Below are 16539 nucleotides of genomic sequence, written 5' to 3' on the forward strand. Positions count from 1 at the left end.
CTCCCCCGAAAGCTATGCAGCCTATAGTTCGCACACTGATGTGGTTATAAGATTTTTGGAAAAAACACTATGAACTTGAAGCGGCATATGGCTAAGCCAAGGCTAACCACCTGGGAATTGAGGTATCTTAATGTCTCCTTTGCAATAAAAATGAGAACAAAGCTAACAGTCAAATCATATCTCAAATTTGGTTAGAGCAGATTGACCAAAATACTATTCAATATTATACTACTGAGTTAGAAAACACTAAAATGATGGTTAATGACTAAAACTACACTAAAATACTTTTGATTTTCTTTTGGTTAAAATCAGACAGTTCTGTGTCTCAGTGAGGATTGTGAATATTTTAGTATTTTTATCTCTTATATATATATATACATACATATATATACACATATATATATATATAAATATATATATATATATACTTACTTATTATGTCAGTCCTCTATTGTCTGCCATGCTTTTTCTCGCTGTTTTAATACTGCAGCCGTGTTTCTTTCTTTATTTTTTTAATATTATGTGAATTTTTTCATCATATACCTTCTTTACACACAGCGAGTAAAAGCGCATAAAGTATGCTGCACACGTCTTTTCCATTTCAGCATCAATGAATCTGTGATTGACCGTGTGATCTCTTGAAGAAAGTTGTTGACGTGCATTTATCTGAATTACTTATACCTGGCTTGACATAGCCGCTCCTCCTGAGCCTGGTTTGGCCTTCGTGAAACCGATAAAGCCAGGATGCACTGATCACACTAGGTCAAGCCTAGCTTTATCTCTTATCCTGGATATCTAAATTCTGCTTTTGTGAAACAGCCCTCAAGACTCAGATTACAAAAACACAGAGACCAACTAAAACAGAGGGCTGTTTCACAGTAGGAGCGACTATGTCAAGCCAGGTTTAAGTAATTCAGATAAATGCATGTCCACAGCTTTCTTCGAGACCACAAGGTGACAGTCCATCACAGATTTATTGATGCTGAAATGGAAAAGACGTATGCAGCATACTATACACACAGTGAGTAACAGCAAATAAAAAGGTTTATGATAAAAAATGCACATAATATAAAAAAAGAAAGACAGAAACACAGCTGCAGTATTAAAACAGTGAGAAAAAGCATGGCAATGGAGTAAGTAGCTAAAAATATCACTGCTCTTAAAGGAAACTGTATTAACTGTAACATAATTATACTGTTACCATTCATGGTTCTTTATCATGATCATAGAGGTCATTATATATATATATACTGTATATATCCATCGTCAACCACTTATCCTGTGTACAGGGTCGCGGGGGGCTGGAGCCAATCCCAGCTGACATCGGGTGAAAGGGGTACACCCTGGACAGGTCACCAGTCCATCGCAGGGACACACATAGACAAACAACCACTCACACTCACACTCACACTCAAGGTCAATTTAGGGTCACCAATTAACCTAGTCCTCATGTCTTTGGACGGTGGGAGGAAGCCCGAGCACACAGAGAGAGTCCACTCAGACACGGGAAGAACATGCAAACTCCACACAGAAAGGCCAGGCAACCAGGGTTTCACCCGTGACCTTCAGTGCAAACCACTGTACCACCGTGCCGCCATATATATAGATAGATAGATAGACAGATAGACAGATATAGAAGCTGATGCGTGCACCATACTTTACACACCATACTTTACCCACAGTGAGCAACAGCAAGGAGGTTTACGTGAAATAAAAGACCATAAAATGTAAAGAAGATAAAATAAAGAAAATAAAAAGTAACATGGGCACAGTAATAAAACAGCGAAAAGTAAGTAACTTTTTGTTGAATAGGGGTGGGGACATAAGGGCTCAGATTAGGGGTGTGACAATACACTTGACTCACGAGATGTGATGATGCATGATGCACAATTCTGTGTTCAAGAGAAGTAATATTCAATGCTGAAATATTTAAGTGGAGAGTCTGGGGGTCCTTCTCCAGACATTTTTGAGCATTAAACACTTAATTTCCTGACTTCTAGAGAAATATTCTGCATGAATGGTGTAAATGTAAAAGGAAACACAAAATTCCGCCAACAGGTGATAATTCAAAATATAAAAATATAATGCAGTAATCAGTAGCTTATTAATTTAGCTTAAGTTACTTATTTTGGACAAGGCACATTTGTTTCTTCTATGTTTACATTGCATTGCATGTTTTCTTATTGTGCAAATAAACCTTTCATAGCCTCCTGAGACCCTGTGTCCTCATATGGACACAGCATTTTCAGTTATTTAACATTTTTCATTGGTACAACAATATGGTAAAGCATATATATATATATATATATATATATATATATATATATATATAGTAGGCCTAGGCAGAGACGCTGGAGGTATTCAGGCCTCATCCTCAGTAATTGTAGTGCTGCTCTTTATCACTTAAGAAGGGCAATATCCCTTTATTTCAAGCTACACACCTGGTTATGGATAGTTTTTTTGTTTAGTTTTTTTAATCTAATCTCCTTATAATGATACCATTGACGTGAGTATGAGAGACACCTGGCTTTCTTTTGGTACACTCCATACGATTGCCTAAACTGGAGCACCTTGCTGTCTGAAAGCCCACAAAGGAGCAAGAAGTGAAGAAGGCTGCAGGACAGGCCTGGCAGAGCATGATTAGGGAAGAAGTGTACATATCAGAAAGGGATGAGTTTAGTTTTTGACATGCTACTTTCTGTTCCTTATTCTGTTTCCTGTTCCTGTGATGTGGATGTAAACTCCCTCAAAAACAGAGGTCTATAACTATAATATCATGCACATAGTTAAGAGACCACTCCCTCTTTTCTACATCATTAACTCTGCTGCTTCAGCCTCAACATTGTTTTCGAATTTGGCCTGCAGTTTTTTCTGTTGCCTGTAGAGTTCATATCTTTGTCAGCTCAACTGCAAAAAGGCACACCGCATATCATTGTCAAGAGATATAGTTAGTAGGAACAGACACTTCAGATCAGCCAGCGGCTTCATCAGGTAAGATTCTGGTAACTGTACATTATAACTGATTATAGTATAAATCTAATGAATGCCGGTTCACATTTTCTTTGAATATTTCATTTTGAAACATTATAGTAAATATACTGCTAGGTTCAGGAATAATGTAGCTTAGTAATTCTAGATTTATTGGGTTGACCATCATCATAAAGTGTGTGTAACTTAAAATAAAAATAATCATGAGAATGAAGATAAGACATAACAATTAATATTGGACAGATATTATTTTTTCCTTTGTTGAGAATATTGAAATGATGGCTAATGGTGCTATGTGGTGTTTCAGCTGTGTATATTCCATATGACAACATAACATAACAATGCCAGTATTTGCTATGTAAAATGGCTTTTAAATGAGTTTTAAAAAAGTATAAGTTCCCCTTTCACAACTGTGTTGTAATTTGCATGTAATAGTAGTAGGTAGTGTTTATAATTTTAGATTTTATTTAATTTTGTTTTAACACAGAAATATACCAACAACACTTCTGAAGCATGGACAAAGAGGGAAAGATGATGATATGCTGTCTGCTCTTAGCAGGTAACATAATAAAGTCACCTCTTTGTTTCCTATCTCAAATTTCATTACAACTTGTTAATGAATGAATCAAAGAGAACTCCTAGAAGTAATGTCTTTCTTTGTCACTTGTTGTTCTCTCTTTCAGCTATTAGCCCTGTGTTTAGTGGAGAATGGAAGGCCACTGTTGTAGAACACCTTGACGTCCTGGTTTCATCCTGTGTTGTGATACCCTGTTCATTCACCCATCCTAAAGAGAACCTGCCAGCCTCCAAACTCAGAAAGATCTGGCATCGTTCAAAAGAACGAGATCAACGCATCTACCATGAAGATTCCACACTAATCCTGGAAAACTTTAGGGGGCGCACACGGTTGGTGGAGGAAAGGAGTGCTAGCAACTGCACCTTAGAAATAACTGAAATTAAAGACCATGACAATGGCCCTTTCTGTTTCCGGATTGAACTAGCACGGACACCGGGTGATACATCCACCATTGACAAGTTCTCCTTTGTTGAAGATTGTGTTGAGTTCACAATGTTTAGTATGTCACCAACCTTTCAAGATTACATAAATCTATATACAGATTTTCTATGTTACAGTGATTTGCCTCGTACTTTATCTCTGTCTTTTTTCATTTATAGATGAACCTCCAAAACCTACACTGATTCACCCAAAGACAGCCATTCAAGATCGTCCTTACATTGTCACCTGTTCAGTCACCCATACCTGCCCCTCTCATGTGCCTAAACTCACATGGAGTAGGGCAACCACAGAAACTGATGTCATTGAGGTCCACAAACAAACTCATGCTGGCCACTGGGAGGCAGAGTCCATCCTGACGTTCATTCCTGAGGAGAAGGATGACCACAGTGAGCTTACCTGCACATCACAATTTTACGGCCAGAAGAGGTCCTATTCAACACTGACACTCTATGTAAAACGTGAGATCTTTTCACTCTGTTGTTGAACTTTAAGGAATGTTTTATTTTAAAATTTTTATACTAGATGTTGTCTCTTTTACATCTGTGCAATATTAAGGGAGAGGGTTCTTATATAAATCCTGTTTGCAGGTAAAGAAAATTACAACCACATCATCATTCCCTCAGTGGTGGGGATTGGTATCACTGTGATCTTTGGAGTCTTCTGCAGTTTCATGGTAAAAAAATACAAGTAAGTAATACACTGACATTAACTGGTTGACACAGCACATCAGATGAGCAATAACATTTGTGAAAATAAATATTTATTTTCCTGCACACATCCCCATTTTCAACACATTTCTGTACAGTATGTGCTCTTCAATAAAACTACATTGTTTTTTTTTCTGCTCAAGGACACGCATTTCAGAGCTCCAAAGTCAGGATGGAAGGTAAAACTGTTGTAAAGCTGATTAAGTTCATATAGTGCTACACTGATTTCACAGGATTTCAAAAATGTTTCATATGGTCATGTCATTTTCTTAACGTTTAGCATGTGGAACCGGCTGTCCAGGATGTCTCGCAGGTGAGAAAAAAGAAATGTGTTTTGATTCATTTTCCTTTCTCATCGTGGAGTAATTGCAAAATAAAATAATGTTACCTTAGACGCTTTAATTATATTGATGTGTAATTTATACTGTGAAAATTTCAGGATTCGTTCTGATGGCCCAGGACCATCTCGTTCTGATCAAAGGCAAGAGGCTTTTTTAGGGTCTTATTTCTGTCATTTTAGTGACTAGTTCTGTACTCTCCCTACTTTGCATATTTATGCAGAAGTATAGCACTTTTTGTGTTGTTTTTGATAAGATAAGATACGCTTTTATTTTTATGCCTCCCAACATTTGCATGGTTTCTGTTCTTCTTTTTTGTGCAGAAGGTCTGTTTGGAGCAGATTTTCGAGGTAAGCCACTGATAGTTGCATCCTCCACTAATAAGTTTCACAAGTTTTTTATCACTTGATTTTCACAGTCCAAACACACTGGTTTCACAGTTTAGCAAACATAACCTTTGAGAGTGCATTTTTGTTACAATGAAGCTAGCACACCACAGTGTTTAATTTTCTGCTTTAAAATGTTAATGATTTATATTACAGTATATATATTTTTTCTATAACAGAAGGCCTAAAGGGGACATGAGTTCCAGTCATATGTAAGTCTGTTAAATGTGAAAAAAAAGTTAAGTAGCTAGTTTTCGCAACTGTGTAGTGACGTGAATCTTAATCCACAGGCCCAATAATGATAATTCAAAATCCTGTGCCGATCAGAAATTCGCAAAGGCTCGTTTCCCGTCCCCCAAAAGGTACTTGGTTACTCCTCTTGAACTACACCAGTTAAAAAATATAGATATCATATAATGTAGTACTGCAATGTCTTATGTCATTCTTTTTCTCTGTCTTCTTGTTATTGCTGTTTTATGTTAATGGGCCTCAGCCAGCCAAAATCCTGCAATTACAAAGAGGTATTATTAAATTGCTGATAATTTATTGCCGAGACTTACACACCATACACTGGCACTATCAACATCTGTGACAATAATGGCCTAAATCTCTCACAGGACCTTGATGATGGTGACGATTATGTTAACACTGAGGACCTCAACGTCTACGGAAACATCTGAAAAGAAATATTTCCTTCCAAAGAGAGAATTTGTGATCAAAGAAGACAACAATTATCATGATCATATTCATTTCTATTAATTAATACCATTGATGATTATATTATTATATTATTTAGTAAGTACCAGGAAGTATGCAAGTCTGTTCAGCCAGTGTATGTGTGTGTTTGGGCATGGTGTCAACATCGTTTGGCCTGAAACATAAATGTAAATGCCTTTATGAGATTGAATTAAATAAAACAACTTGATCCCAAAGGTAATAAACAAAGAAAACAAGGAGGGATAAGAACTGAATGGAATAGTATGACATTATGGGAAATGTGTGTATTCACTCTTTAGCTGAGAGCGGAGATGAGAAGAGCAACACCACTCTCCCCATTAAATATAAGGTTACAGCCAGCAGCTTGGTATAAACGCTTGAAACAGGGAAACAGCAAGCCTTGCTCTGTTCAACGGTAACCAGCACCTCACTAATTAACAACAAATGATAACATGTAAATTGGCAAGTTTAAGAGTTTTCAGCAGGTTTGTTACCTATGGGCTGAGCCAGGCTAGCTGTTTCCCCTCGGTTTCAAGTCTTTATGTTGAGCTAAGCCAAACATCTGCTAGTTCAGACATGAAAGTGGTATAAATTCTTTCATCTCACTTTTGGCAAAAAATAAATATTACCGTATTTTTTATTGTATATAGAATTTACACTCAAATGCTTTGGCATAAACTCATATACAGTGCTGGTGTATTTGATATTTCAATGACGTATATAGAAAAATGACATAAACCTGGATCTGTGACTCAGTATTGTTCACGTGAGAAACAATAAGTTTTTATAAAATGCTGTGAAATGCTATACAGACAAAAAAAACACATGATTTTCTGTAAATAAGACATCTACTGCGAGAAAAGATTTTCCTGTTTCTAGACCCAGGTCAAAAGCAGAATGTATGAACCCAGTTTGATGAGGTCAACTGATTTTATTGAAAAAGAGAAAACAGGATCTTGTGGTTAGTGCACCCTCTGACTCCGCCCACATATAAGGGAGAGGTTTCTTAAGAAGCACGTGTAGGGACTTTTGTCAAAGGTGGTAAATATCTTCATGACCATTTACCTCTGGAGGTAAGTCATTCAGATCTTTAAGAATATATGTATTTTTTTCTATGTGTGTGAAGGTAGCCTTGTGCCTCTCTCCTTTGTTTTGTGTTTGGATTTTGTTGTTGATGTTGAGAGGACTGAAATAAAAAAAAGTAACAAAATAAAAAATATTTTTTTTTATAAAATAATCTTTACATTTGACAGTGTATGTTAGTATTAGTTTATGTGTTCAAATACTGAATTTAAATTCATTTGTAAGCAAAGATTGATGTAACTCTCTATTGTGACATAATGGCTTAATTTATATTGTAGTTGTTGATTTTCAGTCAGAATTTTTTATTACATATCTGTGACAGTTTAGACATTTTAGTACAGGAAACAACTCTTGTCTGTTTCAAAAATATTTGTCTCCATTTTCCAATTTAGAGTCAAATATAAATCATGATACCCGTGGTAAAGAAATCCAAAATATGACAACAACATGCAAAAGGCTGAGATCATTTTGCTCGTTAGCATTAGGCTGTCTCAGGAGATTTCTGGAGGTTTTAACACTGACTGGTAAAAGTTTAGAACATTTCAAATTTAGAGTTTTTCTTTACTTCAGGTTCTAAAAAACATAATGCAGTTTGTTTTAACAGCTTCCAGTTTATGTTCTTATTTGCATCTGTGGTATTTCTGTGACTGAAAAAATCTCATTATGTAATCTGAATGTATTTTATGCATTTTTTTGTCTGCAACTCAGCTCTGTTACTGCTGCCTATTTTTGCCACTGTTTTTAAAATTAGGTTTCACTATTTAATAAAAACTGACAGTATGAAATCACATGTTATTTGAGCTATTTATGGAACATACATGTGTGTACTACTGCATCTTTTTGCACTAACTGCTTTTGTTCCCCCCAGAAAACCTGTTCTGCTTGAATAGTCTATAAGTTTTCAGCAGATATGGGTGATACCTTTAGTGTAGTGATACTCAACCCAACTACATTCACTTGAAGGTAGACTTTCTTAAAACATACAAGACAATGAAATGTTGCCCTCTGCTGTTTTGATTTTGGGCATTCTTTGTGAGTCTGTGAATCTCTCCTATGCGAGTCCCTCAACTTTATGGAAATGCATACTAAATTGCATGAGTGCCCCTTTAACATTGAAACTGTAAGGTAGATCAGATTTTTAAATATTGTTTTATGGTAAAATTTGAATTTTCTAGAGGTGATACTTTATGTTCACTTTCCTTATTTTATTTCAGTTGTGTGGTACCATTCATAAGATGTCTGGATTTCGAAGATGTCTCCTAACCTTCTGCATTTTAGGTATTACTCTTTTGTACTATTAGATTTTCATTTATTCTTTTTCTCATTTTTAATTTCCTTTTGCATATTGGTCCTCTTGCAGGATACTTTTTCTGCTGTTCCACCGCTTGGCATGTAAAGATGCCAAGCAACATCAAAGGACTGGTGGGTTCCTGCCTTGTCATCCCTTGCAGTTTTGACTACATTCAGTATCCACCTCACAATCCACATCGTGTGGTTTGGTACCAGTATGTGAGTCGTGGATATCCTTTAGTATATGACGACTGGAACTCAAATAAGGTCATTGACATATTTAAAGGAAGAACACGTGTATTGACTTCTAAACACAGGAAGATATGCAGTCTACAAATCTCCTCAGTGAGCTGGTCTCACCACAGACAAAAGATTTACCCCTGGGTAGATCCAGAGAATGTTGGGAGAAGCACCTATCGATTCTTTGATACAACTGTAACAATTGATGTAGTGGGTAAGTTATTATGATGAGCTTGGGAAAAAATACACTGTTAGATTGATGTTTATTCATGTGTCATTATTAATTCTTTACATTTCCTTTGTAAAGGAAAACCAGAGAAACCTGATATTACGATCTTTGGAAACATGAAGGTTGGACAGTCCGTGACAGTGCAATGCACTGTTTATCATACCTGTCCCACTAATGCACCCACTCTGAGTCTCAACATTCCACTGCAAAACCCCAAAATAACTCATAGCCCAATGTCTGATGGCACATCCAAAACTACCATGATGACCACATTAAACATAGACAATGACCACCAAACTCTTGAGTGCTCTGTCCGACACTCTGGCGGTCTCACTGCAACAGCCTCCAAAACCTTAAATGCAGAATGTACGTATATGATGGACATGCAAGAAATAAACCAGTTTTCTTTTATGCTGACCTAGAAATTTTAACATTTACCATTTTTATTTCAGGCTCCTATTCACCTTTGACTATCCAACCTACATCGAATGAGTTTCTTGAGGGACAGGAAAGCAAAGTAACCTGCACTGCCTTATACACATGTCCAAAACATATACCAACTCTCACATGGAACTATGTTAGCATGCCAGCCTCAAGTAATACTGACAAGATTGTAAATGCTGAGTGGAGGACTGTCTCCACACTGACATTCAAAGCATCAGCCAGGGATCATGGAAAATCTCTGACATGCTCTGCACGATTCACTGGGGGTGAGAGGCAGACAGTGAGCATCACCCTACGGGTAAAGAGTGAGTAGAAATAATAATAATCTGAGTGTAACTCATGTCGACATTAAAGAAGCTATGATCAGTATTTTTAGATGAACAATGGATAAAACTACTGTGTGTAGTAGATGATGTTGCTTGTAGTTCCCTCAGGTCCATCGGGCTTTTTAGCTTCTTTAAGCTCATTATTTAGATTTTCTGGCCCACAACTTTGAAAAGCCACCGTATACTTCTTGCCCTGCAAGTCAGAAAGGTTGTGAACTCCTGGTTGATCAAAATATTTGATTCAAATGTTTCTTGTTTTTGCAGGAAATATGCTTAATCGTGGTTGGTCCTTCACCACCCCTCGCAGCACCACAGGCATGAGAGGCTCATGTATCATCATTCCTTGCAGTTTTAACTACAGTACCTCCCAGCCTGCTGACCTCCGAGTTATATGGTACTTGTTCAAGAACAATGAATACCCTCCTGTATTTGACCAAAGACAGACTGTTATTAGTAAGTTTAGAGGTATAACCAGCTTGATTGGATCTGTGGAGGAAGGGAATTGTAGTCTCAAGATCGAGAGGCTGGAAATGTCGCACAACCAGGACAGACTTTACCCATGGGTAGACAAGAATGATATTACCTCCTTCCACACCTTAGATTCCACATTTTATGAAAAAACCTCTGAACTCATTGTCTCAGGTAAGCATCTGGACACATTTATTCCCCCTTTTTATCAATTGAATCCAAATTCCCAAAAAATCTATTCTCCAAATGACGATATTTGCTTTGATTTTATAGACCGTGCACAGGAACCGCAGCTTAGCATCATGGGTGTTCCCAGGGTGGGAGAGCAGGGCAGAGTGTCCTGCAATGTGCGCCACACATGTATCTCTGCTCCCCCCACCCTGACTCTAAGTGGTATATCTGGAACAGACAGCATTATGGATACTCTGGTATCTGATGGGATTTGGGAAAGGACAGTAGAGCAAAGCTGGTTTGTAAAAGAAGAGGACCAGAGTGTGAAGTGTACTGTTCGCTACCATGGTGGTCAGGAAGCCACAAGTGAGCTCAGGCTGAATGTTGAATGTGAGTACAATGTGAGACCATGGGTTTTTTGAATTAAAATGAAAATGCTACTGTTTGGATTGAAGCCTGACTTTCATTTTTCTGTTCAGGCCCATATGAAAGAATCACGATTGAGAAGCCAGGCGAGGCAATAGAGGGTGTGGCCAAGAGTGTCATTTGTTCTGTTTCCTACAAGTGCAAGAAAAATAAACCAACTATTCTGTGGAACTACGAAGACATGCAGAGTTCATTACACACCAACGAGAGTTCCAGCAATACCTATACTACAGTGTCAAATCTGACCTTTATTGGCTCTCTTGGGGATGACGGTAAATCTTTGACCTGCACCGCTCAGTTCACTACTGGGGAGACCTCAGACTCTGCAACTCTTCATATAAAAAGTGAGTTCCAAAATGCGTAAAATAATGTGTCCCAAAATGGCAAACATTTGCTCTATACATTTAAAGAAGATTTAATTGATTATTCCTTGCTGTACTTTTCTTCTAGAATATAACAAACCACTTGAAGAAATAGATCCACATGAAAATGACAGTAGGTGTTTTGCTCAGTTTCCTCAAAACTCATGTTGCTGCCATAAATGGACTGATTTCTATAGGCATCCCATCATGGCTTGTTTCACTCTTCACAGTGTCCTACGTTCTGGCGGCTGACGTTCCTTTCAGATTCAGGGCCCTGACCCGCTCCTGTGTGGTGATTCCCTGCAGCTTCCAGTACCAGGAAGATGAGCCTCTCACACGTGGCATCTGGTCCAAAAAAACTGGGGGCATTGTCTATCATAACGCCCGGAGCCAAGTACTTGACCATTTCAAAGACCGCACCAGAATTTTAGGAGAACTGCATGAGGGAAACTGCTCATTAGAGATTGATGACATCAAGCCCTTTGACAACGGGCCTTTTTGTTTCTATGCAGAGAAAGGAAATGACAAATACAGATTCAACAACAGCTGTGTTTTTATTGTTATGAAAGGTCTGGAATCAATACTTACTCTTCATCTTATTTAAATGTGCAAAGCTATGTAACCTGTTTGCTTTCTAATCAACGAAAATACACTGCTTTGTGTTTTACCTGCTCAGCTTCCCCAGAAAAACCGGTGATGACCCAAGTTCCAACAGAAGTTGATGCTGGCTCAACGATTACTGTCTCATGTTCTGTGACGCACACATGTCCATCACATCCTCCAGAGTTCTCATGGAGTGTCCCTAACCTCACCAGTGAGGTCAGGCACTCCTGGACGCAGCGGGGCATCTGGGAGACCTCCTCCACTATCACTTTCATGGCCTCTGGAGGAGATGGGGACAGAAACCTGACCTGCACTTCCATCTCCTGGCGTGGAAAGCAACAAGCTAACACAGTCAAGCTGACTGTGAAGGGTTAGAACACAATATTTATCTGTTCTCTATTTATTTTCTGTTTTTATATTAAATATTGGGTTGTGTATTTTACCTAAAACATTAGCATGAGCCGTAAATGTTCCTACATCACCAGGATCACTGATGTACCAGTTAAGAAGCTCTCTCCCAGTGATCATTCCAGTCTCAGCTCTCCTCATTGTAATCATCCTGGCTGCAGTGTTTGGAGGGGTCATCTACAGGAAAAGGTAGAGTAAATCCAATCAAATCAATCCAAAATGTGTCAATACTGTGGGTGTGTAATATCAATTACTATTGATACTATTAGGTGTCTATTGTAGAATGTAAAATGTCAACATTTATTAGCAAATGTTCTTATGGCATTTTTTCCCCCAACCAACAGGAAGCGTTCTGATGACTCGCTGAGACCACCACCTCGACCAGAGAAAAGGTATGCTGGTCAACCTAAATGCATAATGGACATTGATGACATAACTGATGACACAATTGATGACTAGATTAAAGTCAAGAACACGTACGTCAATGAAATTACCTTTCATAACAAATTATAATTGTACGCACATTAGGCAGCAAAGGCTCTGTTCTTTGAAAGAGGTCTAATAGAACAAAAGGAGCCTTGAGGATTATGCTGGCCGAACAAAATTATTAATATAAAGTCTTAGTTGAAGGTTCAGTGTGTAATATTTAGAAGGATGTATTGACAATACAAGATAACATACATAACTATGTTTTTAGTGGTGTTTAAATGTTTTTATTACCTTTGAATGAGCCATTTCTATCTACATTACAGGACATCGGCATTTTGTGCCACCAGTTTGTAGCCGGAATGAACAAACTTCTCTACAGAGCGCATTTCATCAGTACATTGAATATGTACTCATTAAGAATAATAATAAGAAGTAATGTTAGTAGTAATAGTTGTCGAGTGGTTTATTAGAAGTAAGAAAAGAAGAGAAATTTGGACAAATGGAGGCGTGTATTATACATGTATACAGCCACCGTGCTTGTAAATGTAAATAATACATGCGGGCCACCGTAGCTTCTTCTGCATGCTTGGAAATGGAGGGGTGTGCGGTAACTGATGGTGCATTCATGTAGTGTCGGAATAATCAGAATAATTTTTTCCTCCTAAAATCTTTATTGCAAAAAGAGAAATAAAGTGTACATGGGACAAGAACTTTACTAAACTTTGACTTGTATAAAACGACTTATTGCATTGTACATATTTTGCAAACATGTAATTTGTAATATGGTTATAACAGCTGTGAACTAGAGTGAACTAGATGTCTGTGTGTTGTTTATATGCTCTGGTAATGAATAATCCAACACATCTTTGTTGTAGCATCCATGTTGATTGTTAAGAGCACATGAACACACACTGAAGTCGGAAAAACAACTTCACTACTTGGGAAATGGGACCATATGAGGAGCATGTGAATGTACTGTGAGCCGCTGGTTGCAATTTGCAACCCTCACCACTATGCCACTAAAACTCACACACTGAACCTCTATATCAACAATACCAAAACCGACACATAAGAAGGAGGTCTGATATGGAGGGAGCTTTGTCTTATCAGCAGAGTAATTGTGAGAAAAGTTAGATCATGATTGCACTGTAAGCACGTATATGACCTGAAGTTAGTAAACATCCACACAGTATGAGCCAATGATTGTGAAGCATATATGAAACAGCCGATTCCAATTGGTATCTTATTTGTCACCATGCATCCAGTACTTCCACCAAAAAGTAAATCTTTGTCTCTGCGATTCAAACCTCACTCACAGGAGATCACTATGGGATAGATTTTCCAGGTAAGCTCTGTTAAAAATTGCCCCATATCTCATATCATGCAGGATAAAATAACAGAGGAGCTATGTACAGCCTTTTAATCTATTTTAAATAATTTATTTTCATGGAAATGTTCAGGAGATACCCTGAAGACAGGGAGAGACCTCCAAGGCCTGAAAAACGGTACGTCAGCAAAATGCTTGTTTTAAAAATTGAACAAATACTGTAGACCTATCCTGACAAGGAGTAACATTGGGCTTTACATTACAGGATGTCCTTTTGGAACAGAATTTCTCGGTAAGAACACCAAAGAGAAAACACTCACCTTTAATCCCAAGATGAAGTGTCTTACATCCATTTTTACCCTTTCCAGTAGAGCAGACGATGGGCGCGTCGGGTGGCAAAATGAGAGGAGACCAAAGTAGGTGTCTTTCAGTACTGCTGGTTTTAGACCACTCTCACTGTTTGTATCTAACACTTTAATATTTATTGATGTTATTCTTATAGGAGGTCATTCTGGAACAGATTGTCAAGGTACCATTTTCAATTTTAGCACAGGTAGAAATATCCAACGAAGGTTAAAATCAAGGGCAACTGGACTTGGTTGAAGATACTGGAAGACGTTTTGTCCCTCATCCAAAGGACTTCTTCAGTTCTGACTGACTGGCAGGGAAACTCAGCTATTTAACCTCAGTGGGGTCGTTGGCCCGGGTCATCGATACCGCTGGTTCGTTAGTGTTCCTCGTTGCTGTGACGACAGTCGTTACAGTCGTTAAGACTACCTGTGGCCAAGACTGAACGACCATCGTTGGTATCTTCACCTGAGACCAATAGGTTACGTTTGTTGAGTTTCCTGGGAAGTGATGAAAGGACAGCATTGTAAGTGGGGGATAAGTCGTGGCGTAGACCTGTTCAATGACGTCTTCTCAACCCTGGTGTAGATGGCTTCCTTGACACCTCTTTCAAACCATCCATCTTCTCTGTCTAAAATGTGCACCTGGTGGTCCTCAAACGAGTGTCCTCTGTCTTCAGATGTAAGTAGACTGCAGAGTCCTGACCTGAGGAGTTGGCCCTTCTGTGTTGAGCCATGCGTTTGTGTAGTGGTTGTTTAGTCTCCCCAATATACAGGTCTGTGCATTCCTCACTGCATTGGACCACATACACTAGATTGCTTTTCTTGTGTTTGGGTGTGTGGTCTTTGGGGTGTACCAGCATCTGTCTTAGTGTGTTCTTGGGTTTAAAAAACACAGGGATGTTATGTTTGTTGAAAATCCTCCTGAGTTTCTCTGATACTCCAGACACATACGGAATCACAAAGTTGTCAGTCAGAATTCTTCAGAGAAGTCCTTTGGATGAGGGACGAAACGTCTTCCAGTATCTTCAACCAAGTCCAGTTGCCCTTGATTTTAACCTTCGTTGGATAACTATGACCTGGATGACTGAGAATCTTCATAGACACAGGAAGAAATAATATATGCATCATTTGAAAATATCAATGAATATAAATACATTTTTTATTACCCTTGCAGACACCAAGGCAATACTGCAGACGTCAGTGTTGGCTATTTGTAAGTGTTTCTGAATGTTCCTCTACAACATCACAAACCCGTAATAGCAGGCACAGCCAAAAACTGACATTCTGTAATTCCCTATTCCTCCTAAAGAAACAACACTCACACTGTAACCTGTGGCAATCAAATCTCCAAACAACGCTTTCCATCCCCGAAGGAGTGAGTTTTACTAACACAGATGTTCCTTAAATGATGTTCCATTGTTTTATATTTAGTTTGGGCATTAATTATACGCTTCTGTTTATATTTCTGTTTGATCTAGTAACCGGAGACAGAGGCATGAGGTGAGTAGTGCTGTGATGAGTGGTAATGCCCAAATCAAAGGTTATCTCGTGTTTTACAACTAACCATTAAGAAAAAGACATTAAACCAATAACATCATCACAGATTTTAGAACAACCTTTTAAAATGTATTTTATCTTTACAGTTCTAGTGGGTATGTAATGACCAGAGGAACAGTGACCTCACAAACTATTATATCCATAAAGGAGGTGAGTTGTTGACCCAAAAAGGCAGAGATGCTGCCTGACCAAAAGCTGAACCTCACCCAGCCAGAGGGGGGAAGAAAGTACGGACGCTGGTGCTTCACAGGAAGAACCGAAAGAGTTTGAAATAACATTAAAAACTAACTTTCCCAGCTTTTAGACATTGCTTTTGCCACATGGGACCATTTAAGTGCCAACTGGGACACTTTCCAGAGAGACAACTCTCTTCAAAATCTCTGATGAATTATGAAGTTGCCATGGTAACCAAACCCAGGACTAAGCTGATTCTTCTCCTGCAGTTTATTCCGCACACACAAACAGCCAATCTGGACCCCCTTTTCTCCCCCCCTTCTTGTCTCATCCTAATGTGTGTGAGTTTCTCTGATACTCCAGACACGTATGGAATCACAATGTTGTTGCGTTTGACCTCCTTTTCCTCGTCCCCTGTAGTTTTGTTCTTCTTGGATCTTGTGGCTGTTTTCACAAAGGTCCATTTAGGGTATCCACAGGCTGTAAGTGCCCCCTTCA

General features: G+C 38.4%; 2 protein-coding genes across 3 annotated transcripts; both read left to right on the top strand.

Moving 5' to 3' along the window:
* The first annotated feature begins 2850 nt into the window (after nucleotides 1–2850).
* On the top strand, nucleotides 2851–6369 carry LOC123967875 (myelin-associated glycoprotein-like). Its single transcript, XM_046044209.1, has 13 exons — nucleotides 2851–2991; nucleotides 3476–3547; nucleotides 3672–4064; nucleotides 4165–4464; nucleotides 4594–4693; nucleotides 4857–4892; nucleotides 4994–5026; nucleotides 5153–5194; nucleotides 5375–5401; nucleotides 5617–5649; nucleotides 5728–5799; nucleotides 5931–5958; nucleotides 6055–6369. Exons 2-13 carry the CDS (start codon nucleotides 3502–3504, stop codon nucleotides 6115–6117), a joined length of 1173 nt encoding a protein of 390 aa, XP_045900165.1. The 5' UTR covers nucleotides 2851–2991; nucleotides 3476–3501; the 3' UTR covers nucleotides 6118–6369.
* A 134-nt stretch (nucleotides 6370–6503) lies between these two features.
* LOC123967858 (myelin-associated glycoprotein) lies at nucleotides 6504–16127 on the top strand. Of its 2 annotated transcripts, XM_046044172.1 has the most exons (22): nucleotides 6504–8362; nucleotides 8452–8515; nucleotides 8598–8981; nucleotides 9075–9362; nucleotides 9449–9745; nucleotides 10031–10408; nucleotides 10508–10795; nucleotides 10885–11175; nucleotides 11282–11326; nucleotides 11424–11762; nucleotides 11870–12166; nucleotides 12282–12393; nucleotides 12549–12596; nucleotides 13952–13978; nucleotides 14094–14138; nucleotides 14226–14252; nucleotides 14329–14376; nucleotides 14463–14489; nucleotides 15485–15523; nucleotides 15620–15685; nucleotides 15789–15810; nucleotides 15954–16127. In XM_046044172.1, exons 2-22 carry the CDS (start codon nucleotides 8473–8475, stop codon nucleotides 15957–15959), a joined length of 3117 nt encoding a protein of 1038 aa, XP_045900128.1. In that variant the 5' UTR covers nucleotides 6504–8362; nucleotides 8452–8472; the 3' UTR covers nucleotides 15960–16127. The 2 variants fall into 2 exon arrangements, with proteins under 2 accessions (XP_045900128.1, XP_045900130.1); XM_046044174.1 differs by lacking the exons at nucleotides 6504–8362; nucleotides 8452–8515; nucleotides 8598–8981; nucleotides 9075–9362 and having other exon boundaries at nucleotides 9618–9738.
* Nucleotides 16128–16539: the final 412 nt, after the last annotated feature.

This window comes from Micropterus dolomieu, linkage group LG03 (genome assembly GCF_021292245.1).
Source record: "Micropterus dolomieu isolate WLL.071019.BEF.003 ecotype Adirondacks linkage group LG03, ASM2129224v1, whole genome shotgun sequence".
Taxonomy (NCBI): Eukaryota; Metazoa; Chordata; class Actinopteri; order Centrarchiformes; family Centrarchidae; genus Micropterus; species Micropterus dolomieu.